This window comes from Oratosquilla oratoria, chromosome 23 (assembly GCF_046742065.1).
Source record: "Oratosquilla oratoria isolate Oo_2021 chromosome 23, ASM4674206v1, whole genome shotgun sequence".
NCBI lineage: Eukaryota > Metazoa > Arthropoda > Malacostraca > Stomatopoda > Squillidae > Oratosquilla > Oratosquilla oratoria.
Genome location: NC_134799.1, coordinates 7,334,955 through 7,362,609, shown reverse-complemented (window position 1 = coordinate 7,362,609; position 27,655 = coordinate 7,334,955). Strand labels below are relative to the sequence as shown.

At 43.4% G+C, this 27,655-nt stretch overlaps 3 protein-coding genes across 5 annotated transcripts in view; 1 reads left to right on the top strand and 2 right to left on the bottom strand.

The window, feature by feature from the left end:
* Nucleotides 1-27,655, bottom strand: part of LOC143037707 (uncharacterized) — a 395,763-nt gene that overhangs the window by 167,259 nt on the left and 200,849 nt on the right. The window lies entirely within an intron of this gene.
* Nucleotides 123-10,386, top strand: LOC143037670 (uncharacterized). The gene is made up of 5 exons (XM_076206198.1): nucleotides 123-363; nucleotides 1,242-1,421; nucleotides 2,702-2,816; nucleotides 5,692-5,814; nucleotides 8,346-10,386. Exons 1-5 carry the CDS (start codon nucleotides 127-129, stop codon nucleotides 9,341-9,343), a joined length of 1,653 nt encoding a protein of 550 aa, XP_076062313.1. The 5' UTR covers nucleotides 123-126; the 3' UTR covers nucleotides 9,344-10,386.
* Nucleotides 17,032-27,655, bottom strand: part of ksr (kinase suppressor of ras) — a 38,212-nt gene continuing 27,588 nt past the window's right edge. For all 3 annotated transcript variants that reach the window (XM_076206639.1, XM_076206640.1, XM_076206641.1), the window contains exons 14-17: nucleotides 24,327-24,460; nucleotides 23,846-23,980; nucleotides 22,125-22,254; nucleotides 17,032-20,301 (exon numbers count right to left, since the gene is read on the bottom strand). In XM_076206639.1, the coding sequence (XP_076062754.1) occupies nucleotides 20,149-20,301; nucleotides 22,125-22,254; nucleotides 23,846-23,980; nucleotides 24,327-24,460 (552 nt within the window). In that variant the 3' untranslated portion in view covers nucleotides 17,032-20,148. The remainder of the gene's footprint in view (nucleotides 20,302-22,124; nucleotides 22,255-23,845; nucleotides 23,981-24,326; nucleotides 24,461-27,655) is intronic.

Genomic DNA, 27,655 nt, shown 5'->3' with positions numbered 1-27,655 from the left:
ATCAGTTAACTAATGGAATAGACTTAATAACCAATTGAAACAATTGAATGTTTTAAGAGAAGATTATATAACTTTATGGAACTGGCTAGTGTAGGCCCTATGGTTTCTTACAGTATCCTCCATTTAATGTGTCTCATTAAACCCTCTTTAAATGCCGACATTCTGGTGAGGAACATTAACTACCATCATAACTTCATCGTCCGTTTCTTCCTCCTTCAGGAGCCGGTGAGGAGTCAGGGCGGAGGCTACCCGAATGAATTCGCGTTGGAGCGCCCTCCAAGTCTGCCGGCCATCAGTCAGCTCGAAGTCATGTGCGGGAAGGAGCAAATGACCGTGCAGCTTGTGTTTACGTCGCCCTTCCAGGTGAGTTCCGAAGCCTCTGACCCATACCCAGGTAACGGAGGATTCTTATGAGACCTATCCACATCAACCCCATACACGAACATGCATAACATAATCCCTCTTCATCTTGTTCCACATCTAATCAGCTTTGCATTCATCGATCACCTTAATTCATCTCTTTCTAAAAAAAAAATAATAATAAAAAAATCACTTGGACGCGTGATTCTAGTTATGCAGAAAAGCCACAAGGAAAATAACAGAAAAATAGACCAAACGCTTTCGTCCTTGAAAATGTCTAAAAAGACGAAAGCGCTCGGTCTATTATCTGTTATTTTCCTTGTGGCCTTTCTGCATATTCCATATATATATATATATATATATATATATATATATATATATATATATATATATATATATATATATATATATATATATATTGCTAATACTTTACCTTCCCACTCTTCTGACGACTCCAAGGAACTCTATCTTTTCTCCAATTCTGTTCGTATGATGCCTCGTGTCATTTCCATTCCCTTTAAAATAAGTTTCTTTTATTAGATTTGAAGTCACGATGTAGGTTCTCACCTACGTTGTGGCGCCGAATCCCAACCCACTTCCTCAGGTTTTATTCTGATAGATGTTATTTCTAGACCAGATAACGACAGAAGGTTGACTGGGCCATGAATCCTTTAAAAAAAAATGAAGAGCATTACACAGTGACCAAAGTGAGAGTCGCCATTATCATGACTATTACCAACCCGTAACATCAAAACCTAGCGTCCTCATTTGGACATTTTGTCTTGGATAACGCCAGACGAAATTACCAATGGGTGTAAAAAAAAAAAAAAAAAAAAAAAAAAAAAAAAAAAACAAAAATCTCCCTCTCCCTCCGCCTCCAGGGTATGGTCTTCTCCAAGGGCCAGTACGGCCAGAATCGCTGCATGTACGTCCAGCCCCGGTCGGGAGGCACCCAGTTCGAGTTCCAGATCCTGTACAACGACTGCGGGACCAAGCCTGACATGGGCGGCAAGTTCTACGAGAACACCATCATCGTCCAGTACGACTCTGATCTCATCGAGGTAAGAATGGCTTGGATTTGGCTCTTATGGAAGTTTGAATGTCAGAGTTCCTGCACTTGATGTACAATGTTGTAGACACAAAATAATAAAACTAAATTAGATCAACAAAAAATTAATAAATAAATAAATGAATACATACATAAAATAAAGTAAAATAGAATTAAATAAGAATTATAAAATAATAAAATAAGATCAAATAAAATAAAATAAATACAATAAATTTCATAATATAAACAAATGAAAAATCAACAAGTACATAAGTGAATCAAAGTATAAATGAATAAATGAATTAACGAAACATATATATATATATATATATATATGTGTGTGTGTGTGTGTGTGTGTGTGTGTGTGTGTGTGTGTGTGTGTGTGTTCTGGGATCCGAACCTGAGTAAACTAGTACCTCAGTAGATTGGAGCACGACCAGCTACAGACCTAAAGTGACTGAATTTCAGCCTGTCGGCGTTGGAATATCTACAATAGAACAGTGATTCCTAACCACCTTTAGCTCTTTCTTCCGTCATTCCCACTCAAAATATGTACAAAGAACAATAAGAAAAAATTTGATGTTCTGTACAAAATAATCTTGATAAAATGTACATACATTCCATCCATGTGTATAAAATGTGTCCAGCTGGGTATAGCGTATTATGTGATTATTTCTAAAAATTTTAGGTGTAATATATTTACCCCATATCGTGTAATTTCTACCCCCTAAGAGATAAATTTGGCCCTGGTTGGGCATCACTGGTCCAGAACGACCTGTGAGTGGCTGATGAACGATGACCTCTTCGTTCCCACGGGGTGGGGGAGGGGGAGAGGGAAGGGGCAAGGGGGGAGGGGGAGGTGAAGGGGGTGCCACAGAGATGACTGTGATAACATAATGGCAGTCAGAATGGACAAGTGGTACTCGGTAAGAACCTCTTCTAAACAGGAACTCCTAGAGTTCGAGATCTCCCCGTTCTTTGTAAAAGAGCTCTTGAAGTTCGAGACCTCCATACAAGAACTCTCGAAGTTCGAGACTCTCCCCTGCACAAGGACTCTCGGAGTTCGAGAGACCCCTTCATACGAAAACTCTTGGAGTTCGAGACCTCCTTTTATACGAGAAGTCTCGGAGTTCGAAACCCTTCCCTACACAAAAATTCTAGGAGATCGAAAACCCCTTTTATACAAGAACGTTTGGAGTTCGACATCTTCCCCAATAAAATAACTCTTGGGGGATGTAAGTGTGTTCTGGTGAGTTCCTCCAAATACAATCACTACAACAACGCCTCCGACAGGTCTGGGACGAGGCCAAGCGTCTGCGGTGTGAGTGGTACAACGACTACGAGAAGACGGCCAGCAAACCCCCCATGGTCATTGCCGACCTCGAGGTCGTCGAACTCAACTTCAGAGGTGAGTCTTCATAGTCGTCTACCCTTAGGCCGGTGTCACACTGCCCGGTGCCGCCGCTGCGGCTTGTTGTTAGCCATAGTAAAGTCTCCTTTACGAGTCATTAGACTCGAAAGGTTATGTGAGTGTCTTAACCAGGGGTAGATGGTGGTCGTTATATTAAGTTCTGGATACTGTCGCCAGGTGATTTTATCAAACTAATTGAACTTGCCCATCATCTGGCCGCATCCGGCGCCGCCGCAGAGTGTGACACCGGCATTAGGATATCCTCCTATGATTTGAGTTTCCTTGAAGGACTTTCAGATTCCATCACATCGATATCTTAACCTTTAGTAAATAAAGACCTTACGCCAGGGTTCGCTTAGTTGCAACCTATGTCCTTACCTTTGCACTCTATCCTTGGCCTTCCCGGTTGAGCTTAGAAATCATGGACACATCAATACATTGGTGGACTTAAAATCATGGACATATCAATACTTTAGTGAACTTAAACCATGGACACATGAATACTTTAGTGAAGTTAAAACCATGTATACATCAATACTTTAATGAACTTAACATCGTGGATAGATCTATATTCTAGTGAACTTAGGAATCATGGACACATTTATACATACATACATCTACCAAGGGTTTTTTCCCCTTTACAAGGGAGGTAGCCAAAGTCAAAAGGTATAATTCCACTCCCACCCCCTCCACTCCTACTCACCATCCCTTCCTCCCTTTTTTTTCTTGGCTCCTCCTGAAAAAGAGGGAGGGAGGGAGGTTGTGGTGAATTAATTATCACACATTAATACTTTCAGTAAACTTAAAGAATCACTGACAGTGATATCATGAACAACAAGCCGTTATATAGTATTGGAAATCCGTTTTAGGGAACGAAATTCCTCTGTATTCACCAATCCCAACTGGAAACCCCCTCCCCCCCCCCCGCCATGGATCGTAGCCCCTATAGTCAGCGCAACGAGAAGTGACCGCTAAGGCGGGGTTAGGAGATTTCCCGGTGTTGCCACATCTCCACAGAAAACACGGCCCGCACGGCTCACACTGAATGCAGTGTGAGGGGGGCGGGGCCAGAGAATAAATGTAGGGCAACGTCGCTCTCCCTTGCTCATATGCCATGTCTGACTCGAGGAAACGAAACCTTTGTATAGAAAACGTTGCTTTGATTTTTACCTCAGTGGTGGTGTGTGACAAAAAATTGGAATATAATTATATGTGGCAACATTATAAAAATATAAAATAAAATTATAGAATAAAATAAAATTATAAAATAATTATATGTGGCAACACAGGGGGACTCCCAGTGCTCCGCCCTAACGGCCATTTCTCAATGCAACGAGTATAGTAGGGGAACGCACCCCTCTCCCACACACCCCGAACCTGTCACCCCTTTGAACCTGAACTCGAGTTCGAGGTCCACCGGCTACAGATAAGTGTCACTTGTCCTGGCTTTCCAAGTACATAAGACAAATGGTCTGATTGAAGTTCAGCGCCTCCTGGAGTAATCCCCTCGCCTCCGTACCTATCCCCGTACTCGTCCCAAAAAAACATTTACTCAAACTAACCTCCAAAGGGTTTTAATCAGGTGTGGGCAACCCTTGGCACGCGTGCCAAAACTGGCACACTAAAGACTTTCTCCGGCACGCGAAACCCAGAGCTCAACTTAAGACAGAATTACTAACAAATCTCCAACTTCTTTATATGACCTTTGGTAACCGAATGCTATGATGGGCAGCGGACTGAGGCACTAGGTGAAGGGAAGGGGCCCTATGTAGGCCTATAATCTTACTCTCTTGGCACGCGAGGAATTTTTGATACTTTAAAGGTTGTCCACCCCTGGCCTAATACTACTACATCTAACATCAACTCGTCTAACACCGCTCGCCACATAACAATTCTTGTGACCCAATCTAACTCTGTTTTACCCGCTTAATTAACTACAGCAAAAGGCCTAACAGATTTTAAACCAAACGACGGACGATTTAATCCAGCTGGCAGGCGGCCCTGCAATTGAAGCCGGCCTCAGACCTTTACCTCCCCCCCCCCGGCGCCAACTTAACAGTATAAAATTGCCTGGCGCCAACTAGAAACAAGGCACTAAAGTGCTCCACCACGTTGAAAGGCGTGTCACCTCGTGACCTGGTTCACCACCTGACCTACATCTCTGACTCCAAACGGTGTCCGGAGATCGAAGCCTAATCCGCCTCCAGCCTTTCGGAAACCAGTTCAGTGCCCGGCCCCTCCCCCCTCCCCCTAGGCTCCGCCCACTCCCGCCTCAACGCTCCGCCTACCGTCCCTTTTATGCTAGCCTCTTCCCTTCACCCTATTAAAATAATAAATAAATTAAAAATATATAAAATAAATACGTAAGTAAATAAATGAATAGATAAATGAATATATGAATAAATGAATAAATAAATAAATATTCTTCACCGATCCTGCCCATCTCTCTGACCCCGACCCTACCCACAGCCGGCATAGATAGAAATTTCGCCTTAGAGAGAAAATACTAATAACAACGATAAGAATAATTGCTTTAAAAAATCACAATGAAAATACGGGGAAATTTGACTCAATAACAAAGGAGGAATTCATGGAATATTCGAAGTAGTTCATAAACTAGAAAAAAAATTTGCAAAGACCTACAAATCAACATTTCCCATAATGCAATTGTATACATTGCAGAACATGCAGTAATCTGAATATGGATTATAATTATTACTACTATTATTGTTATTATTATTATTATTATTATTGACATATGTGTACCGCCTCACAATCGTCATTATTATTATTATTATTATTATTATTATTTTAAATACAGCAGTAAGCTGGGCGTGTACCCATCGTGCTAATTTTTCCTTTTCTTTTTTAGGAGACAACGTAGACTGTTGGATGGAAATCCAGGACGGCAAAGGCCCCTGGGCCTCACCGGTAACCGGCATCGTTCCGCTTGGCTCCACCCTCACCGCTGTCGTGGCTATCAACGACCTTGCAGGTAACACAGATGCCCTCCTCCTCTTCTCTTCTTCCCTCCTCCACTTATCTCCCCTCCTCAGGTCTCTCATCAATCCTCTTTTCACTTCTTCCTCCTCCTCCTCCTCCTCTTCACCGCCTCCAATTCCCTTCTTCCCTCCTCAAGTCCCTCTCCAAGCTTCTTTTCGCCTCTTCCTCTTCTTTCTCTCCTCCCCCCTCTTCCAGCTCCCTTCTTCCCTCCTCCAGTCCTCTTCCCTCCTCAAGTCCCTCTCCAAACCTCTCTTCGCCTCTTCCTCCACAAGCTCCCCTCTTCCCTCCTCCAGTTCTCAGCTTCCCTCTTCAAGTCCCTCTCCAAACCTCTGTTCGCCCCTCCTCCTCCTCCAACCGTCATCTTCTGGAAGCTTGGCCTCTCCTACCAAGCCATATTGTTGATTTCCTTTTTTTTTTTTTTTTTTTTTTTTTTTTTTGTGACGCAATCATTATTTGTCCTTTTTAGCTGGTAAAGCCTACTCTCGCACACATGTACGCACATGCGCTAACACACACATGAATGTACTTAACACACACACACACCACAGTCAAACACATACAAACATACACTTGTATACACACATACATATGAATGCACGTAAATAGAAATACGTTCAAACACAAATACACGCGCGTGCCACGCGCACACAGCTCGACGGTGCAGTGGTAAAGCTCTACCACTAATTCAGGGATCCTTGTTCGAGTCCCGCCCAGGGATGAAAACTTCAGGATTGCCTCACTGCGAGCTGGCACTCCAATTCTGGTAGATAAGGAGTTGTGTGTGAGTGTGCGTGTGTGTGTGTGTGTATGTATGTATGTGGTGCGTGTGTGCACCCGTTCGTACGCATTCGTGTGTGTGTGTGTTTTTGTGTGTATTTACCTAGTTGTATCTTACGGGAAGTGGAGCTATGCTCGTAGTGTCCTTTGTATCTCGCAGTGTCTAGTTTGCTCTTAAATTCGAGTATAATTTTTTTGCACACACTACTGTTTCGTCCAGTTTGTTCCAGACATCTACCGCTTTGTGTAGAAACTTTTTTTTTTTTTTTTGGGGGGGGAGGGGGTCTCCTCTAAAGCTGTCCTTTTTGTGTGTCTAATAGGTGAGGGAAGCCTACGCCCTGAGGCGCTGAATAGCTGCGGCCGAAGCCATCATCTTTGCCCTATGATGCTCTTTAGGGGACTGTTGGGGCAGGTAGCTGTCACTGCTAGGAATCGGTTAGGAGTGCGGGACTCGAACTCATATCTAAACAAAAGTGTATTCACCTAATTGTTTTGTACGGGAAGGGAGCTATGCTCATAGTGACCCGTCTTTGTATCTCTCAGCATCTAGTTTGTTATTAAATTCTTGTATGGTTTTTGCTCAGGTGTGTGTGTGTGTGTGTGTGTGTGTGTGTGTGTGTGTAAGGTCACAGCATTACCCCAAGATCGTGCCCTATATGAGCTCTGAGTTCTCATCCAGGAGGGTAATAACTGTCGATCATGAGTCAAGCACGTAACTCAAGGCTGTGGCGGTGAATGGAATACAAAAGATAATTCCCCCCCTCACGGTCCTCCTTTACACGAATACGTGCTGGTCACGCATTCGCTTAGTTTCGGGTTCGAATCCCGCACTCCTCTCTGATTCCCAGCAGTGACTATCTGTAAGAGGCCGGTAGTTGTACGAATGGAAATGAGCCTGCCTGCTCGCCTGCTGTTTTGATAACATTGAGGTGACGCTATGTCTATGTAAACACACCGACGGTGGTGACTGTTTTATAATCGATGATGTAATCAAAACTCTGTAAGCGCAGGTTAGCTTCGTTACCTCCCCCAACAGGTGACGGCTTCGGCCGCAGCTACTCAGCGCCTCCTGACGTAGGCTCCTCACCACCTTCATCACATTGTTCTTTTCCATTCGCCCTAACCATGCACCGCTGGCCGATCGGGTTAGAGCGTCGCTACTTGCGGCGGAGGTCGAAGGGATGGCGGTTCAAACCCTCCCGCAAGCAAGTTGGACCAAGGGCATGGTTCGTTCAATTCCACGCTACAAAGTCCTCTGTAGGGGACACCGTCCTAGCCTCCTGATAGGGGGAATTGAACCGGATCGTAGTCATTTTTTAAAACAATCTTTTGCCTCCTCCCATGCCATCGTCTGTCTTGTTTCTTCTTCTGACCCATAGAGGTTTTGACGAGTCCGCGCCTTCCCGGCCTTTGCGTTCCCGTACTATAATGTTTTCATCACTATTATCATCACTACTATTAGTAGTAGTAGTAGTCTTATCATCATTATTATTATTACTATTATTATTACTATTATCATTACTATCATCATTGTTATTATTACTATGTTTATATTATTATTGTTATTATTACTATTATCAATAGCATTATTATTCAGTTAATAATATTATTATTATTGTTATTATTATTATTATTATTATTATTACTATTTAGTTATTAATATTATTATCATCGTTATTATTATTATTATTACCGTTATCATCATCGTTATTATTGTTATTATTATTTCTATTACTATCTCCGCAGGCGAGTTCGACATGCGAGTCAAGTCTTGCGAAGCTTCGGACGGCATCAACGCGCCGATCTACCTGAGCGACGCCCACGGCTGCGTCCTCCGGCCCAAGATGATCTCCAAGTTCATGAAGCTGCGCAACAACGACGGCCGGGCCACCGTCATCACGTACGCCCACTTCCACGCCTTCAAGTTCCCGGACTCGATGGCCGTCCACATCCGGTGCAAGGTCGAGATCTGCAGGTACGGGTGCCCGGATCACTGCCAGAAACCGACGGCCGGAAACCCCATTGGGGATTACAGTGCCCTCGTACAACCCCAGCCCCAGCCCCCTCCAGACACTTACGCCGCCCCCTCCGAGACCAACTCCCACTTCGCCAGCGAGAGGAGAGACGGCCCCTCGAGGCTGACCCACGACCCAAAGCTGGACGAGGTGCCCTACCCACAGGACCCTGCACACCCTTCCAAGGACTCCATCAAGGGGCCTCTCTTCATAGCGAACAACCAGGAGGCCCAGGTCTACCTGCAGCACCAGTCCGCGAACTCGGGTGAGGACGACCAAGAGATGATCGAACTTCCTCATAAGTCCGACTTCCCGTGGGGTCCTCGCCACCTACGGCGCCGCCGCCGGTACGCCGTCCACGACCGCCAGGTGCGCTCGGCGGACATCGGCGTCACCACGGACATCCAAGTCATCTCCGAGGCTGACCTCGAGTTCACGCCGACCAAGGATGAGGGCGTGACGGTGTTCAAGGGCCACCCGGAGGAGGTGGTTTACGGCGTGTGTCTACCGGCGCCAGGGTTCTCGGCCCTCTTCGTCCTGCTGGCCATGTGCACGGTCATCTCGGTCCTGGTGGCCGGGTTCATGTGCCACCACCGCCAGCTGCAGAAGGACACCACGGAGTCCCCGGCCACGCCACACCCGCTCCACACGGCGGTGGCGCAGCAGCAGCAGCAGGCCTTCAACATGGTCCACTTCTTGAGGGCTCATCTTGTCCAGGCGGTACACTGACTTGGCGCTCCATCTGAAGCCTTACCTAACCAGCAGCAGGAACAAGACCAGGAGTACTACTGCAGGAGCAAGTCACGAAGAGGAAAAGGAGGAAGAGGAGGAGGAGGAGAAGCCACCATCTGAAAGTGACAAGTTCCTGTTCAGTGTAGAAATAAGGACTCCTTCACGAGTGTGAGTTCGCCGTCAGCAGACAATGAGGGTTGTTCCTCTAAAATCCCCCACAGGTCTATACGCGGAAGCCGTCCATTCCCGACACTAACGATCCCCCCTCCCCCCCACACCCACATAGGAACCTGAGAATGGATGAGACTGCAGAGACCATAAGGTCTACACTAGGCAGTTCCATGTCCATTACCACACGTCATCCCTATCCATAAAGTTATCTAACCTTAAAACAATCATTCGTTACTCACTCTAGTGGTAAACCAGTTCTTGACTATTTCCTTCTTAAATCTAAGTTTTTCCAGCTCCAGTCTATTACCACGAGTCCTGCCATGCTGTCTAGATATGATGACCTTGCCTACATCACCCTTGTTAAAGCCCTTGGCCCATTTGAACACCTCTATTAGATCACCCCCGCATTCTCCGTCTTTCCAGAGAATGTAAGTAAAGGTGCCTCAGCAGCTTCCCACGACCTCAGCCCCAAACCAACATAAAGGCAAGACTCGCTCCTCATACTATCTTCCACATACGCACATCATATCTCTCCACACATCGGCTGACGACACAACCACATAACCCCCCAGAACCCCAGAACGCATGCTAAGGAGCCAAAACCCAGGATTCCAAGTCTTAGGTCCTCTTATCCTTCTTCGAGGAAGCCTCAGACTTCGAAGACCGTGTGGGACTCGGAGGACACGAACTCAATCAGAGGCGGAGCCGGTCGGGGCAGGGCGGCTCCGCCTGGCACCAGCCACGCAGCTGCCCTGCCCATGCAAGGACCCGACGGCCGCCGACCCCCGGCGCCAACTGTAGGCGGTTGGGAAGGTAGTGTACAAGATACACAGTGGTGCCAAATTGCCATGGGCACTATCAAGTAACTTTGGGAGGGACATGTCGTACGCCGCCCTCCCAACCGCCTATGACCAACTACACATAGTCTTGTACATAATATTCTGTACTTTCGCCGGATGTACAACTTATTTTTTTTTCTCGTGTGTGTGTGTGTGTGTGTGTGTGTGTGTGTGTGCGCGCGCGTGTGTGTATATGTACGCGTGTATGCATGTATGTCTGTGTACATGTGTGTGTGTGTTATGTGTGCGTGTACGTACCTGTTTGCGAACACGCTAGAGTGCGCATTTCAGTGTACATGCATGCCAGTACATTTGAGCTCACTTTGTAGGTTAAATTGTGTGGAATTAGCAATATTTGTTACAACACATTTTTTTTTCAATATGGCTGGATAAAGGGAGTCCGCATTTCTTTCCCTTAATGATGGTGTGTCCAAGTTTTCTCGGTGACTTTCATTCCTAGGCCTCGTCCTCGGCTTCGCCTTCCCCGCAAATGAATTCGAGAGTTCAGACAAGTTCCCGTCGAGCAAAATCAAGTGTACAGTGAAAAACATATTTACACTTATTCGTTTATTAATCAATCTGTTAGTTTATTTATTTGTTTACGATAGAGTTCATTATATGTAAAGAAAGGGGTGCGTTACAACCAGTGGCTGGGTGGAATTTATGGAAGACGCATATACTATATGTAAAAATTATACGTCTATGCCTCTCTAATCATATATCTCACCGACATTCGAATGTTTTTTCAGATGTCAGCCTACTGTGTCATATCAATTTGACATATAAAGACTAAAGGTACTTCTCTTAACCCAGAACTGAGCTGCGTAAGATCTTTCGATGGATAATACAGGTTGTTCTAGTTTATTTTTTGCAGTGGCAGTATCTGGCATCAATGGAAACTTTTGCCATAAATGATCAGTCACTTGTTTACACATATAACTAAGACTGTTATATGCTAATTGCACTTTTCCAATGATTAATCATTTCGGTTTCATTTAACACTGAAACATGTGCGAGCAACATCTTGGAACTTGTTCTTTCAAACCCACAAGAGAAAAACCACACGAGAAAATAACCTTTGGCAACTGCGTCTACGGTTATGGCAGAGTGCAGTAGGACAACAGGAAGATGCTAATTCTATAAAGATGGACCCCAGCAATGTGGATTCACGATGCTTATAACTGTCTCTCTTTTGTGAATCTCTACAAAAAGAAAACTTCCAACATTCGAGACGAAAAATTATGAAACTAAGATATTAATAAAAATAGAGGCACGTTTTAATTTGGTATATTTTCGAAAGGCGTTTTTGTTCTACATATTTAAGATTTTTCAAACTTTAGAGGTTTCCGTTAGAGGGATTTTGTGTTCCGTTTTCATGGATGTGCGAGATGGTGTGACGTCATCAACTACGTCACAGAAACGAAGATTCGTTCCAACAGAAGAGTTGGGTTAGAACGAATGTCTGGTGCGGAGAGGATAAACATTTTTCATTTCACACGTTCAGCGAACACGCCAAATGGAGGTCGGACCCACAGTATTCGGACGCATAAGGGCCGATGCGCGACGTCATCAAATAATTAATCAGTGACGTCATGCCGTCTGACGGATCCATAAAAAACGGAGCACTGCGATTGGGTCTTTAGCCTTCTACCGTGTCTGTGGTTAGGCCTGTCGTTAGCATTGTAGGTTTGCGGCCCAGACAAGACACTTAAAAGAGGAAAAAGCAGTGACAGCTGTGGATGGGCCATTGCGCAGGCGCTATGGCCTTGCATGTATATCCGCCACAGAAACCATCAATCGTTATTCTATCTCGCCGTCACGGACACTACCAGTCAAGTCAGTCGGGTGAGTGATCCAGTCTCCGCTTACCGTATCTCTTGCAATCCAACCTTGAACGACTCTATTCTCGAACTCGCCCTCCCCTATGCAACCCGTCCAGTAACGGATTGTTCTCCGTCCTCTTACGTACAACGAAAAACACTGCAACAGTTTCGACTGTTCACTGGCTCAATAATTTCTAGATTCCCAATGAGGACATCTGCATAGGCATCTACGTAGCCGTCTTAAATCAGACTATCCCCCAACGGCCAGGCGAGTTGATGCGACATGACGTCATACATCCCCAAGAAACTTGAATTGCAGCGACATGACGTTCAAACCCTGGGCACGATATATAGTACGCCCTCTTTGTTAATTCAACACACCAAGGAAGACTAAAGTTGATCAGGTATTGTAATAAAAGACACTCACCAACAATACAAGACCGAGCATGTTTTCAAAGTAGGTAATTGTGACACTAGGAAACGAGGACGGTGCTAAAAAAAAAAAAAAAAAAAAAATACATTTGGAAAAAAAAACATTAAAAGTTTCAGAATATATAACGTGTTAGAAGGACAAACCTAAAGTTGAAAGAGGTTTAGAGTGAAATAGGAAAGTATAGAGAGGATAAAGAAGACATGATTGCAGTGCGTACGAACAAGTAGACTACGTAGTGCCTTATGTAGAGGAACTGCACAGAGAGGGACATTTTGCGAGGAAGAGGGAGGGAAGGCATGAGGCATTTGTGGCATTGTTGGGGGGAATACCAACCCCCACTTGAATGAAATGTTAAGTTATTTATTATTTATTCCTTGTTAATTTATTTGTAACTGTTACAACTAATAAATGTTTGAAAGTAAAATGATATTATTTTTGCCTAAACCCTTGTCACCTCTCAAAGATTATTGTCATATGCAATGTTCACATATCAGATGGTCAACCCAATCATGAACTAGTAAATTTACACACCAGATAGTCAATTCACACATCAGCTGGTCAATTCACACATCTCTCACACCCATCATCCTACTCCTTCGAAGTGGGAAGTGAGAAACCGCTGGGGGGGGTTTTGGCCGATGTTTGGGTCGACTCCCCGCCTGGTCAGGGCTGTCGGGAACCAACGTAAGAAGCACGCAGCGGGTCCCGGGAATCGCACTCACGACCACTTGCTCATGAGTTCGACACTATATCCACTGGACTACCGCGAGGCCCAATTTACAGATAAGCTGGTCAGTTCACACCTTGAGCCGGGTCCACACCTGTTGCATTTCCACGTATCGTATCATCTTTGCGTACCACCTAGTGATACGATACGGTACAACAGGGCATTGTACCCACTTGTTACGTATCCGCCTGCTATATACGGATACGAACAAGTGGGTACAATATCCTGTTGCACCGTATCATATCACTAGGTGGTACGCAAAGATGATACGATACGTGGAAATGCAACAAGTGTGGACCCGACTTTAGCTGGTCAATTCATACATCAGCTGGTTAATTATCACATCCGCTGGTCACTTCAATATCAGCTGGCAATTTAATTTACCATCTGTTCAATTGACATACCAGCTGGTCAACTAAAAAAGAAGTGAATTCACACATCAGCTGATCAATTCACATATCTGCTAGTCAATGTTCCTCACGAAAGTCTGTTTATCATCAGATCTAATCTGTCACCCTAGTCTTCTATGAGAATACCTACGGTATATGAATGAAGAAAGTGCACGAAATCCAATGTTTGCATTAAAATAAAAATGCACATCTGTCATGGAGGGACTTTATAAACCTGCACACATCGTATATATATTTTTTCTTATCATATTCGTATTTCAAATGCGAAAAAAAGCGAAACGACCGAACAATGTAGCCAAATGGTTGGTAACGAACTGTCCATATAGCGAAACGACCAGTTACCACTGTCATCACGGCTAAAACACCTAAAACCAGGATCTAACGAGTAAAAAGACAATAAGAGTGTGATATCTACGATTTTCTTTGATAAAAAAAAAAAAAAAAAAAATCAGAATAACAGAAAGCCATTATTAAAATGTTAAAAGGCGGTAATGCTGGACCACATAATTATTTTCGAGGACAGAGAAATTTAGCTTCCAAATTAAACTAACACAGATCACATGTACATGTCCAAGTGGCTATTCTGAGGAGACAATTCTTCAGGTGGCTATTCTGAGGAGACAATTCTTCAGGTGGTCTATCCTAAGGTGACGATTCCTAACCTAGTCTAACCTAACCCCACCTAATATTACCTTTCCAAACTTAACATTACCTCACCTGACCTACTTTACCTAACCTTACCTACCCTAAATGGGTTGACGATTCATGTATTTTTGGTTGGGGTGACAATTCTTCAGGTGGGCTATCCTGGGGTGATGATTCTTCAGGTGGACATTCAAGTGTGACATTTCTTCGGGGATCCATAATAATTCTATTACGCGCTAGTCTCAGCCACATCACTCCTGCAAACTTGTCTATGTCATCTCTCCCTCGCCCATTTTCATGTCTCGCTCCATGCTGTCAGTAATAATAAAATCTACCTTCCATCATGCCTAACGGTTACATTTCCTGCTGAACTCAATTTTCGTTTCTTTATCGCATCAACAACATTTTCTATCATGATTGTTCTCTGCTTATTGATGTGTTGATTGATGCAAATGCGTTCCACCAAAGTAAAATCGTTTTCTTGTATATCCCACCCCCATCTTATACACCTTCATGAACGTTGTGACCGCGATTTATCTCTGCTTTTGTGATGAACAATATATTTTTACGGTGGTGATGAAGTTGGACAATTTCCTAGTACAACAGCAGCAAGAATTATCAAACTGATAGATCTGTGCTTCGTCCTCCTTTTCATCTATATTTGAATGGCAGAATCCGTGTTCTTTCTTTTTCCACCCCCTCCATCTTCTAACTTTACTCACTCCATCATATTTCAAATATTGTCCTGAACAAAGTTGAATATGAAATATTATTTTCTCTCTTATTTTCCCCTAAGTAATACAGGTACAGTGGTAATCATAACCGTATGGAATAAAATGTAGGACTGAGTTTCGATGGAGTGCTATGATACGCCTGAATGCCAAATAGATCCCGCCCCAGATCCGGAAACTTTGGTACACAAAAAAAATCAAAGCCTCATAGAATAGTTCAAGCATGATTAAGGATGGATACAGACTTTTATATAACACTGACTATCCACTATGAACTTTCAAAATGCAGAGTAAACGTACGTAGGCCTACCTGTCCTGGATACTGTCATCGTCCTCTGTTTTCTTCACCAATTGACAACTATAATTTTCAGCCAAGTACCCCCCAATGCTCACAACCACCAAATCACAGCGACTAATTTTGCAAGGCAGACTGTCACGGCCTTTCGCCGTACTGTGTAACTATCATTGCACTTTCTAGCATGATTTGTTTGAACAGTCTTGTTCGTAATCATCAAATAGACTATGAATTCACTGAAATTACATTTAAAAAAATGTACTATTTCATGATAGCAATTTCCATATACATTTTTCAGAAATACATTAAATTTTGCATACAAAACTTTACCAAATACTTACCTGTGCAGTGAAATCCGTATCGTAAAAGACGAACGTGCTTGCATTACAGAAACCTTTATATCATTCTTTTTTAGTTTGTTTTAGTTTTGTGAATTAAAGTCAAATTCCTTTAGTTTCGTCTTAATTGCATTTTTCATCTTTAACTAATTACATGTATGCGCGCCACCGTGAATAGCTGAAAGCTGACAATTTATTTACTAGATAATTACTATGTGATGAGGCTATGCGAAATTTTAGCCAAATTATTATGGTTCTGAATAACTAAAACCTATACTAGCCAACGATATCTAGTTGAAGTCTTGTAATACTAAATATGACGGATGATTGGGCACAGAGCATTAAGATAATTCGTAAAACTTCCGATCTTTTATTTAGTAATCAGTGCTGTACATTGGGCTCTAATCTATATTAGAGCCTAATTTTCAGCACATAATTCAATATCCATTAAGGATAATGTCTTTCTGCACTTTTCGCCTTTTACTGCACCCTCTTCTCCATGATTTTGAAATCATGAATGATTATGTTCATACTTTGAACTATGACGACAAAAAGTTATTCTTCAAACTGAAGAATTTGAATCTTAAGATAGCCAAAGCTATTAGCGCAGTTGACTTCAATCAAAATTGTATACATGAAAACCTGTGCCCTAGAAAAAAAAAAATATATATATATGTACAACACTGAATGGGTCCCAGTGATTAGAGATACATTTTAACAACCACAATGCACTTTAATTCTAAGCCATCAAAGGCCAGCATGCTGAAATTGAAATGTGGTACTGTCCAGGACTCGAACCTGGCATCCTCATGACAAGTGCGACAGTGACTTTCCAACTAGGCTATCAAGAGAGATATTGATAGTCTAGTTGGAAAGTCGTCGTACTTGTCATGAGGATGCCGGGTTCGAGTCCTGGGCAGTACCACATTTCAATTTCAGCATGCTGGCCTTTGATGGCTTAGAATTAGTGTATTGTGGTTGTTAATATATGTATATATACATATATTTTTTTAGATAATCAAGGGGTACAGGCACTGAGAGTGGTTAAGAACCATTGCTTTAGAATAAGCTTCTTTCTGATTTGACTTTAAAAATTAAAAATTGCACCGATTTTACCATAAACTGAGGCCGAATTTTTTTTGTTTCAACATCTTCTTTGCCAATAAAATGTTAAAAAGATTATAAAACTCTCTTCAAACTACTTGCATTAACTCAGAAAACCTGCACACAAAGGAGTTCTTTATTAATCAATGAAGATAAATCAAAGTTACAATGGTCCGATAAAAAGACTTATTTATTGATGCATAATATATACAAACTATATTTGGTTGACATATCATTTACAAATAAATTAAGAATGACATAATTATAACAATTGAATGATAATCTAGTAATATAATGAACCATGGATAAAATAACTGAGCCAACTGATGAATAGGTTTTATCTCTACCAGACTCAAGTGGTTGACGAGTAGGCAAGAACCATTCAGGACCTTCACTTCAGCTACAGCAACACTAGTTGCTGTAGTTGCCTTTGCTGTTACTGCTGCTCTGCTGCCGTTAGTGACAAGAAAGGGAGCAACGAGGAGGGGCAGCCTATGGCTCACCAAGGCTCGGAGAATGACTTCCCTCCAAAGGGGGGAGGCTGTAGAGAGGAGCCACCCTCTGGAGCAACAAGGTTTGCCAGTGTGCCAAGGGGCTGGAGGGTACAGTGGCCTGTTGTCTCACAAGTGACAGCATGCCACCCTACTTGGCCAGGTAGCGCATCCAGGGGGAGGGAAGCGCGGCCTGGAAGGGTGGGGGACAGCAGGGAGTGGGGGAGAGCTCCTCCACTGTCCCGCACACTCCAACATAATGACGAAACAGGTATCAGGCAAGCAGGGTCGGTTCCTCTGACCAGGAGTGGGGGAGAACTCCTGTGCAATGGACCCGATGCGCCACTAAATGTTAACACCGAAACACACAATAACACGACAACACCTTAGAGAGTAAAGGCGGAAGCAGCAGAAGCAGTCCTGAATGGTCCGTGTGGGTGTGGCACGTGCCACCACCCACCTGTAATGTGGCCTTCACGGCACAGCGACATCAGGTGAAATGGAACAACAGACATGAGTGGAAGTCCACCACCGAATCCATTGACATCCATCAATCCCATACTGTCACGTTCATGCCTGAAGGGCTTCAAACACTACACAAGGCTGCAAGAGCCATATCATTTTCTTTTTGCTGTTATGGGTATCAGGCATACAGGAGTGTGACTGTTCTGTTGGCCTTGATGTGGCGCAGGGGGATGTTGAGAGGGAGGAGGTAATGGAGATGGACAGACAGGTTTACCAGGACTTAGGTTTTTTTTCTAGACTAAACCCTCACCAGCTCGGACCCTGTGAGCCAGTTGGTAATGTCTGGGGATGGGGTGGTGGTGGGGATGGGACAGATGGGGGATGTGGCATAAGGAGGGGGCAACTTACTCTACATACCGAGACTGTCAAGTTGCATGGGACACCCTGGGTACAAAACAAAGGCTGTGGAGAGCTGGTCCTTGCTACTCCTTGGGTGACAACTGCCAGCAAGGAGCAAAGGTGGCTCTGTTGCTTGTCAAAGCTACAACTAAAATAAAGATTGACTTAATGACTGACTCGCTGATCGACTGCTTGACTTTGCTTGATATCTTACGACTGTGGCCAATCACAGGCAAGAGCAGCTGAAATCCATAGAAAAGATTTGTCGTACAAGAACGAGGCTGGGGGAAGTGCCAACCAACATCTAAAATACAATGAGACAAACCATTGAAGTTGGACTATCCAGAGTGCATATTGGTTGAATCAAGCCTAATACAAGGCTCTTTTATCTGATAAAATATTCATCAAGGATTTGAATTTACCCAGGATGAAAGTGCCAGCTTGGTATGCCCTTCTGTTACAAGGCTGCAAAGTGGCAAATCAAAAGAATTTAGAAAAAATAAAATAAAATAAAATAAATAATACAAATAAAAAGTGTGCTTCAGCAGCACAATGGACCATGTCTACCAACTCTTCTCAGCACACAGCCTCGCACTGGCCTCATAGCAAAATAGCCAACCAATTGTGACATAGAACCAAGTACAAAGGTTTAACTAGTTCACTTTATGCCAAAATAAAGCGACAAAAACATTTGCACTGTTATCAAGATTAAAAAACAATAATAATAATAATAATTAAAGAAAAAGCCTCCAACTCGATGAAGTAACTGGCAGTGCCTCTCCGCAACACTCCACCTTACTCTCCATTTTCCCATTCCAAAATGGTTAAACACTCACTTATCAAAGCAACAAGAATAAAAAGTGAAGCTACAATAAAAATGTTGAAATGAATGAGACCTAAACATAAGCCATGGGTACGATGGGTGAGGGCTGGAAAGATGCCTTGCCGAGGCTAAGGACACACAACACATTGGCTTACCAGTGTACAAGGGGTGACTAGAACTGTTCACAAGGGCCTAAATGCTCGGCTACCTGTACATTCATTCTATACCAAGCCAGGTGCCTGGCAAGGCGGTGGCAGGAACCGATCCGGGGTGTGGCGGTGCCCATGTCTCCAATAGACCCGCTTGGATACCACTCCGGACAGGCTGCGCATATGCTCAGGGCGGGGCAGGGCAGCTTGGGGCAGTTCCCAATCCAGGAACAAAAATGACTCGAACAGTGACTTGGCATTGGAGTTCACCTCAACAATAACATGCCCTCAACCACTCCTTCATTAGATACACCTGCAAGCCTGGTCATTCGTGGCCAGTGTGCAGACTAAAGTGTGACATAACCATCTCATGGTCACAGAATCACACTTGCCATCACATGGGCTTTGGTCTCAAGACACTGCTATCACTTGGGGCATGGTGGTGATATACTTTGCCACCACTAGGGCTGTGCTATGATGAGTTGCAATCACTTGTACACAAAACAAGGACCCCGTAAAGAAGTGCAAACTCTCACAAAGTATTTGGACTGGATTCCTTTCAAACAGCATCACTCGGCTGTTGCTGGGTCCTCACCAGGAGGAGGGTGTCCACATACCTTTGTCAAATTGATACCCAGAAATAAAAACAGATTTAACCCATAATGCCAATGTATGTCTTTTGGTATCACATACCAAATTAACTGTAAAAAATTACATTACTTGGCTTTCTGACTTTCCGACACATGGCAAGTGTAATCTTAGTCTTGTCAAAACCCTGAACAAAATATCAATGACACATCTGTCATATAAAATTACTCCCTTATCCTTCTAGGAAAAAGTAAAAATATAAAAAATTTACACTCCATAGTAATTTGCAGACCAAATTCACAATAAATCTTTATATAAAAAACAAGTAGAAAAAATCAGTATTGATCTGAAGGAAGAAGTTGCCGTGCTTCTTAAAAAACACTCTCAGCTGATCTTGACAGATGGATGGGATGAGAAGGAGAGCGGGCTAGGCGCTTCCTTGGAATTTTCTTGAGGTTCTGCTGCAAGGCAGAGAACTCAGGCCGGTCTGTTGGGCAAAAGCTCCAGCACGCCATCAAGATGTCCTGACGGGAGAAAGTTTGCAATATTACTTGAGGATAAATCCTAAGATAACGGAACAATGACGAACATGAGAGAATTGTCTCTTTGCTGTCCATCTTCAAAACCTATCAACACTCTCACCTCTATCACGAAGTACAGCCCTGAAGTCTGTCTACTGACTGGGCTCAAGATCTCTCTCTATTAACTTTTAACTTTTATTTTCCCAGTTTTTCAAATGAGAGTTGACAACTAGCAATTACTCCCCTTCTACTCCAGCTTAACAATGATATAGAAAAAGACCCACATAATACAACACAGACAACAGTTCAATTATTCTCCCTATAGAGATCTGAGAGGACCCAAGGCTATTTCCAGCTATGGACAGTGGTCTTCCCCTGGGGGCCACGGGGGCCACGGGGACCCCAAGGGAGCCATGACAAGAATTTAAGGGTGCCATGGCCTGCTGTTACAAATTATACATTTCTATATAATGTGAGGAATCTCAATGTACAAATAAATAAATAAATGAAATGACAAATTAAAAATCATAATAATAATAATATAATAATATATACATACATATACCATGGGAGGCAGCTTGAGTCAAAAGGCATAATTCCACTCCCACCCATTTCATCCCCACCCACTCCACTCCCATTCACCACCCCTCCCTCCCTCTTTTCTTGGCTCCTCCTGGGCAACAGGTCATCCCTGCATCTCACCCACCACCCTGGGTCAGAAGTAATGTAGCAAGACACAGCACATCCACAGCAAGGCCGCTTCATTTGATTGACAACCCCCCCTCTCCATCCCCTTATGCAGTAAAACAGTAGATGGGGAGAAATCCCTTTGGGCTGCTTCAGAGCATCATTCACCCACACTCCCTAACCCCCCCCCCATCCTCCACCCACTCCCTTCCATGCACCACCTCACTTTCCACACATAACCACACTTCCACCTACCCCCACCCTCCGTGCTCTCCCTTCCTTGCCCAACAGACATCCCACATTTTCCCCCTCACCCCATCCATCCCATCCCCAGTCACCTCACCATATTCACTCCCACCAACCCTGTCTTCCACACCTCTTACACCAATCTCTCTCCATTCACTCTTTCTGTGTCTCCAAACCATCCCAACACTCTTTCATCAACTCCATCCCTCAACTTCCTCTCCACCCCTGCCCTCATCACCTTTCACTCTATCGAGCCTAGTAATCCCACACCATACTCCTACGGCACCCCATCCCAAACACATTCAATCTCCTACTCTCCTCCCCTCCCATGCTCTATGCCTCTACTCCACACATTGCCATCAGCAACCTCCTCCTAGCACCCACTCCCAAATGTCTACCTCCCACCACACTTTTCAACCCCCAACACACACATCAATTTGAGACTAGGTACAATAAATTGGAGACTAGGCAATTGGACACATTGAGTGTTGTTCCTTTCCTGTATATTAAAATTAAGAAAACACACACAAACACACAGAGATTTCCTAATTAAAGATGGGAGGGCTTTAAGAGGTTATGGAAATTAATCAAAAAGACCACATGTCGAAAAGATGTGAAGAAATAGTTTTCCATATGATGTATAAATCTGTGGAATGGCTTAGGTGATATAGCCCAAGCCCAAAGAATACACAAGTTTAAATCTAAATAGATACAGATTAAGTTGTAACTGTACATGAATTTGTGTCCAGGTATGTTAGAAAATCTGAGAATAGAAGACAGGACCAACAAGCATTGGTCCTTTCCAATAAACTACAATTAGGTAAATATAATACACATACACAAATATACACACCAAACAGGTTTGAGAATGAGGATCTCTAATGAACTCTTACCTTGACATCCCTGGAGGCCTGTAGATGTGCTAGAGATGGCTTCATCCCACGCCCAACCTGCCAAATGATGGCTTCCGGAGGTAGACCACGATGGGGCCACTCACCACATAAAAGTTCATACCAAACAGTCCTGAAGACAATAAAAAATACAAACATATAATTAGATAGAAAATTAAATAAATAAAATATTGAAAAGTGTATATATATGTATATATATATGTATATATATATATATATATATATATATATATATATATATATATATATATATATATATATATATATATATACACATATATATATATATACATACATACATATACCAAGGCTTTTTCCCCCTTACAAGGCACTGTATGGGGCAGAAACATGGAATCTATGCAAGGAAGAGTTTAAACGTATTTAAGACGAAATGTCTAAGTATGATGGGGTTACAAGGTTGGATGGGGGGGGGGGGAGTATGTGTGAATGATATTTTGACACAGCCCAAAGGGGTTTCTCTCAGACTTCTTTTTTTCTACATGAAGGGACGGAGAGGGGGGTTGCCGATTAAATGAAGCAGCCTTGCAGTGTATATGCTGTCTTGCTGCATTGCTTCTGACCCAGGGCAATGGGCGAGATGCAGGGATGACCTGTCATCCAGGAGGAGCCAAGAAAAAAGGGAAGGAGGGGTGGTGAATGGGAATGGAGTATGTGGGGATGAAATGGGTGGAAGTGGATTTATACCTTTAACTTTGGCTACCTCCCTTGTAAGGAGGAAAAAGCCATTGGTATATGTATGTATATCACTGATGAAAAATGTAGAAACACATTGTAAATCACAACTGTTACCACAGTTGAAGCAAAAGAAAAGACTGGAGATGGGAAGTCTATGTATTTTGACTGCTAAATGACTACTGAAGAGGACTACAGTTCACAGTTGAAATATATACACTCCCTATTTCGTCTTTTCTTCTGCTCCAACTGTAGTATTAGCTGTGATATATATATATATATATATATATATATATATATATATATATATATATATATACACACACACACACACATACATATACCAAAGGCTTTTTTCCCCCTTACAAGGGAGGTAGCCAAAAAATAAAAAATAAATAAATAAATCAGGCTATCAAAAATACCTTCAATTCTGCTTCACAGTGTCCTACATTAATTAAAAGCATATTTAGGTAACCATGTGTCTGTCCTTTACATATCACCTATCATGGTGAAGAAAGAGGAGGAAGAGGTGGAAGACATGAGAGCAAAAGGAGCAGGTGGGGGAAAAGGAAGAGGGGGGGAAAAGGAGGAGGGGGGAAAAGAGAATGAGGGGAAAGAGGTAGAAGAAGGAAGAGATAAAGCGAATGAAAGAAGAGAAGGAAGAACAGGAGGAGATAAAAGGAGCAGGGGAGGAAAAAGGAGGAGGAGGAGGGGTGGGGGATAGAGAGAAAAAGGAAAAGGGGAAGTGGAATGGGGAAGGTGGATGGGGATGGGGAGGGGATAGGAAGGGAGAGGGAGAGAATGAGGAGGGGGAGGGGAAGGGAGAGGGGAAGGGAGAGGGGAAGGGGAAGGAAGAGGGGAAGAGAGAGGGGGAGGGAGAGGGGGAGGGGAAGGGAGAGGGGAAGGGAGAGGGGGAGGGGAAGGGAGAAGAGGAGGAGGAGAAGGGGAAGGGAGAAGAGGAGGAGGAGGAGGAGGGGAAGGGAGAAGAGGAGGAGGAGGAGGATACTTACCCAAATGCATAGATATCCGAATATGTGGTGAAGGGAAGATTTTCATCCTGCTTTTGGGCAACTCGCAGACTTCTCATAATTTCAGGTGACAGGTAACAAAGCCACCCAGGAGGAATGCTTAACCAATTGCCACGTCTATTAGGGAAAAAAATAAATAAACAAATAAAAATAAATAAATAAATAAATAAAATAAAATCTATATACAGTGAGACCTCTCATTAACGGACGTTAATCAGCTGTGTTTGCTGCGGTGTTTTTGGTGCTGTTGTTTAGTGCGTGCAATCACTATGCCACCCAAAAACCACTCCAAAACACCGAAAACACAGCGACAATACCGCAAACCCAGCTAATTAACGTCCGTGAATGAGAGGTATCATAGTGTGTTCCAGATAAGTGAATAAAGATTATGTGAAATGCTTATACAATCATACTTATTCAACTGTAACTGGTTTATAACACAAGAAACACGAAGAAACCTCACCTATTGTTATGACACAGCCTTGTAACGTTGAACAGACCAAAGTCAGTGATAACCACTTTCCCATTTTCGATGAAGATATTCTTGGTCTTCAAGTCTTTGTGAACAATTCCTCTTGCATGAAGGTAGCCCATTCCCTTGGAAGATAAAACATAAATTATGAATCTTTTCTTGCATCCCATGAAACTTCTACAATCACTTCCAAGTTCCGTTGTTGTTTCTACAGTTATATATATGTACAAAAGGATTTCCCCCTTACAAGGGAGGTAGCCAAAAATCAAAGACATAAAATCCACTCCCACCCATTCCATCCCCACATACTCCACTCCCATCCAACCCTTCCTTCCCTCTTATCTTGGCTCCTCCTGGATGACGGGTCATCCCTGCATCTCATCCACTGCCCTGGGTCAGAAGCAGTGTCGCAAGACACAGCACATTCATAGCTAGGCCACTTTCTACAGTTATTTTTTGCTAATAAATCCATTTTTTATACAAGACAAAATGGGGTGGGGAGATCGGTCTGATATATACTGTAAATTCAACATATATACTATAATTTCATATCAGACCATGGACTGTGAAGATGGGTTCCTGTTGTGCCAAGCTCATACTGTGGGGTGACAAGGAAAGAAGTCACTGGATTGCCCGCTGCTTCCAAAATCCGTAAAATGGATTTTGTTAAATTGATTCATCTTTTCATTTCCTTCCATAACATTTTATTATTATTTTCAAAGTTTTTTGTCAAATACCTACCACACATCACATCTGTTTTTCTCTTGGGTTCAATCATTTTGCTTTCTATACCCTTCACATTCTTCCTCATATACTTCCCCAAGAAGGACAGGGGGAAATAGAAGAAAGGGTAGTGAATGGTGGGATGAGGAAACAAAGAAGATTGTAGAAGAGAAGAAGCGGGCATTCACAGATTGGTTACAAAAGAGGACGGGGGAGTCATATGAGACGTACAAAGAAAAGAAAAGAGAAGTAAAGCAAAAGGTAAAGGAGGTAAAGGAGGCAAAGAGGAGAGCAGATGTGAAATGGGGTAAGAGTATGACAGAAAATTTTGAAAGTAATAAAAAGATGTTTTGGAAAGAAATTAAGAGAGGAAGAGGAGGCGAATCAAGTAGGGAAGTAAAGGTAAAAGGTACAGATGGAGAGATGATAATGGAAGAGATGGCAGTAAGGGGAAGATGGGCAGAATATTTTAGGGAGTTGCTAAATGTGAAGGAGGATAGGGAAGGAAAGATAGCTGCAGTGGGAAATGCGAAGAAAATGAGAGTGATGAGTGAGGAGAATGGAGGAGAAATAAGGAAGGATGAGGTGAAGGCAGTTGTATAGATGATGAAAGCAGGTAAGGCACCTGGTCTGGATGGATGCCATGCAGAATGTCTGAAAAAGGGAGGTTCAGTGATGGTGGACTGGTTGGTGAGGTTATTTAATGTTTGCTGGAGAGAGGGTAGAGTACCGGAGGACTGGAGAAGTGCCTGTATAGTTCCTCTTTACAAGGGAAAAGGGGACAAGTGTGAATGTAGTAGTTTCAGAGGGATTAGCCTGTTAAGTGTAGTAGGGAAGGCTAATCTTAATTGAGAGGATTAGGAGAGGAACAGAAGGAGTAATTGGTGAGGAACAGTGTGGATTTAGGACAGGTAGAGGTTGTGTAGATCAGATCTTTGTGGTAGGACAGATATGTGAGAAAGCTATAGGAAAGGGGAAGGATGTTTTTTGGGCTTTTATGGATCTGGAAAAGGGTTATGATAGGGTAGACAGAAAGGCATTGTGGGAGGTTATGCAGATTTATGGGATAGGAGGAAAGCTTTTGGGAGCTGTCAAGAGTTTTTATGAGAGTAGTAGAGCTTGTGTCAGGATTAGAAATGGAGAGAGTGAGTGGTTTGAAGTAAAGGTGGGACTTCGTCAAGGATGCGTTATGTCGCCCTGGCTGTTCAACTTATACATGGATGGGGTGGTGCGAGAGGTGAATGCTAGGGTAGTGGGTCAGGGATTGGAGATGGTTAAAGAAAATGGAGAAAAGTGGGAGGTGAGCCAGCTGTTGTTTGCAGAGGACACTGCGCTTGTGGCAGGGTCAGAGGAGGGATTGAGGAAGTTTGGGAGAGTATGTGATAGAAGAAAGCTGAAGATAAATGTGGGTAAAAGTAAGGTGATGAGATGTACAAGGGGTGAAAGTGGCAGTAGACTGGAAGTGAACATTAAGGGAGAGCGACTGGAGGAAGTGGATAGTTTTAGATACTTGGGTGCAAGTGTAGCAGGAAAAGGTGGAGTGAAGGTGGAGGTAGAATGTAGATTGAGAGAAGCGAGTAAATGCCTTGGTGGATTAAAGAGTGTAATGAGGAATAGACATTTGGGAATGGATGCGAAGAGGAGACTGTATGAAGGAGTGATTGTGCCAACAGCACTGTATGGGGCAGAAACGTGGAACATAAGAGAAGAAGAGAGAAGGAGTTTGAATGTGTTTGAGATGAGGTGTCTGAGAAGTATGGTGGGGGTTACTAGGCTGGATAGAGTGAGAAATGAGGAGGTGAGGAGGAGAACAGGGGTGAAAAAGGATTTGGGAGATTGGGTTGATGAAAGAATATTAGGATGGTTTGGACACATGGAAGGAATGAGTGAAGAAAGACTAGTAAAAGAGGTATGGAAGGCAGATGTGGAGGGAGTGAACATGAGGGGACGTCCTAGGATGAGATGGATGGATGGGGTGAAGGGGGCTTTGGGGAAGAGGGGAATGTCTGTTGAGGAAGGAAGGGAGAGGACGGAAGACAGAGGTGAGTGGAGAATGGTTGTATATGGATGATGTTGTGATTGCATGGGGAGGAATGGGCGGGGGTGTGTGTGTGGGGGGGGGGTAGTATGTGTGAGTAAATTTTGACGCAGCCCGATGGGATTTCTCCCCGTCCTCTCCTTATATGCAAGGGGGGACGGAGAGGGGGGGTCGCCGATTAAATGAAGCGGCCTTGCTGTGGATGTGCTGTGTCTTGCAACACTGCTTCTGACCCAGGGCGGTGGGCAGGGTGCAGGGATGACCCGTCATCCAGGAGGTGCTCAGATGAGAGGGAGGGTGGGAGGGGTGTGGAGTGTATTTAGGGATGAAATGGGTGGGAGTGTTTTTATGCCTTTCCCTTTTTGGCTACCTCCCTTGGAAGGGGGAAAAAGCCTTGGTATATGTATGTATGTATGTACTTCCCTCTCTTTGTACCACCACCATCCTCACCTCTTCATGTTACCATTCACTGCCTCTCATGTTTCCTTCCATCCTTTTTATCTTCTTTAGAAATTCCTTGATACATATCCATTCTTCCTCTATTTTCACTTCTCATTTT

Bases quoted from the DNA above. Each gene is read 5' to 3' on its own strand.
- LOC143037670 (XM_076206198.1), top strand. From the start codon at position 127: ATGTGTCTCATTAAACCCTCTTTAAATGCCGACATTCTGGTGAGGAAC. The intron at 364-1,241 runs GTGAGTTCCGAA...CTCCGCCTCCAG, and splicing joins TGTTTACGTCGCCCTTCCAG to GGTATGGTCTTCTCCAAGGG. The intron at 1,422-2,701 runs GTAAGAATGGCT...CGCCTCCGACAG, and splicing joins ACGACTCTGATCTCATCGAG to GTCTGGGACGAGGCCAAGCG.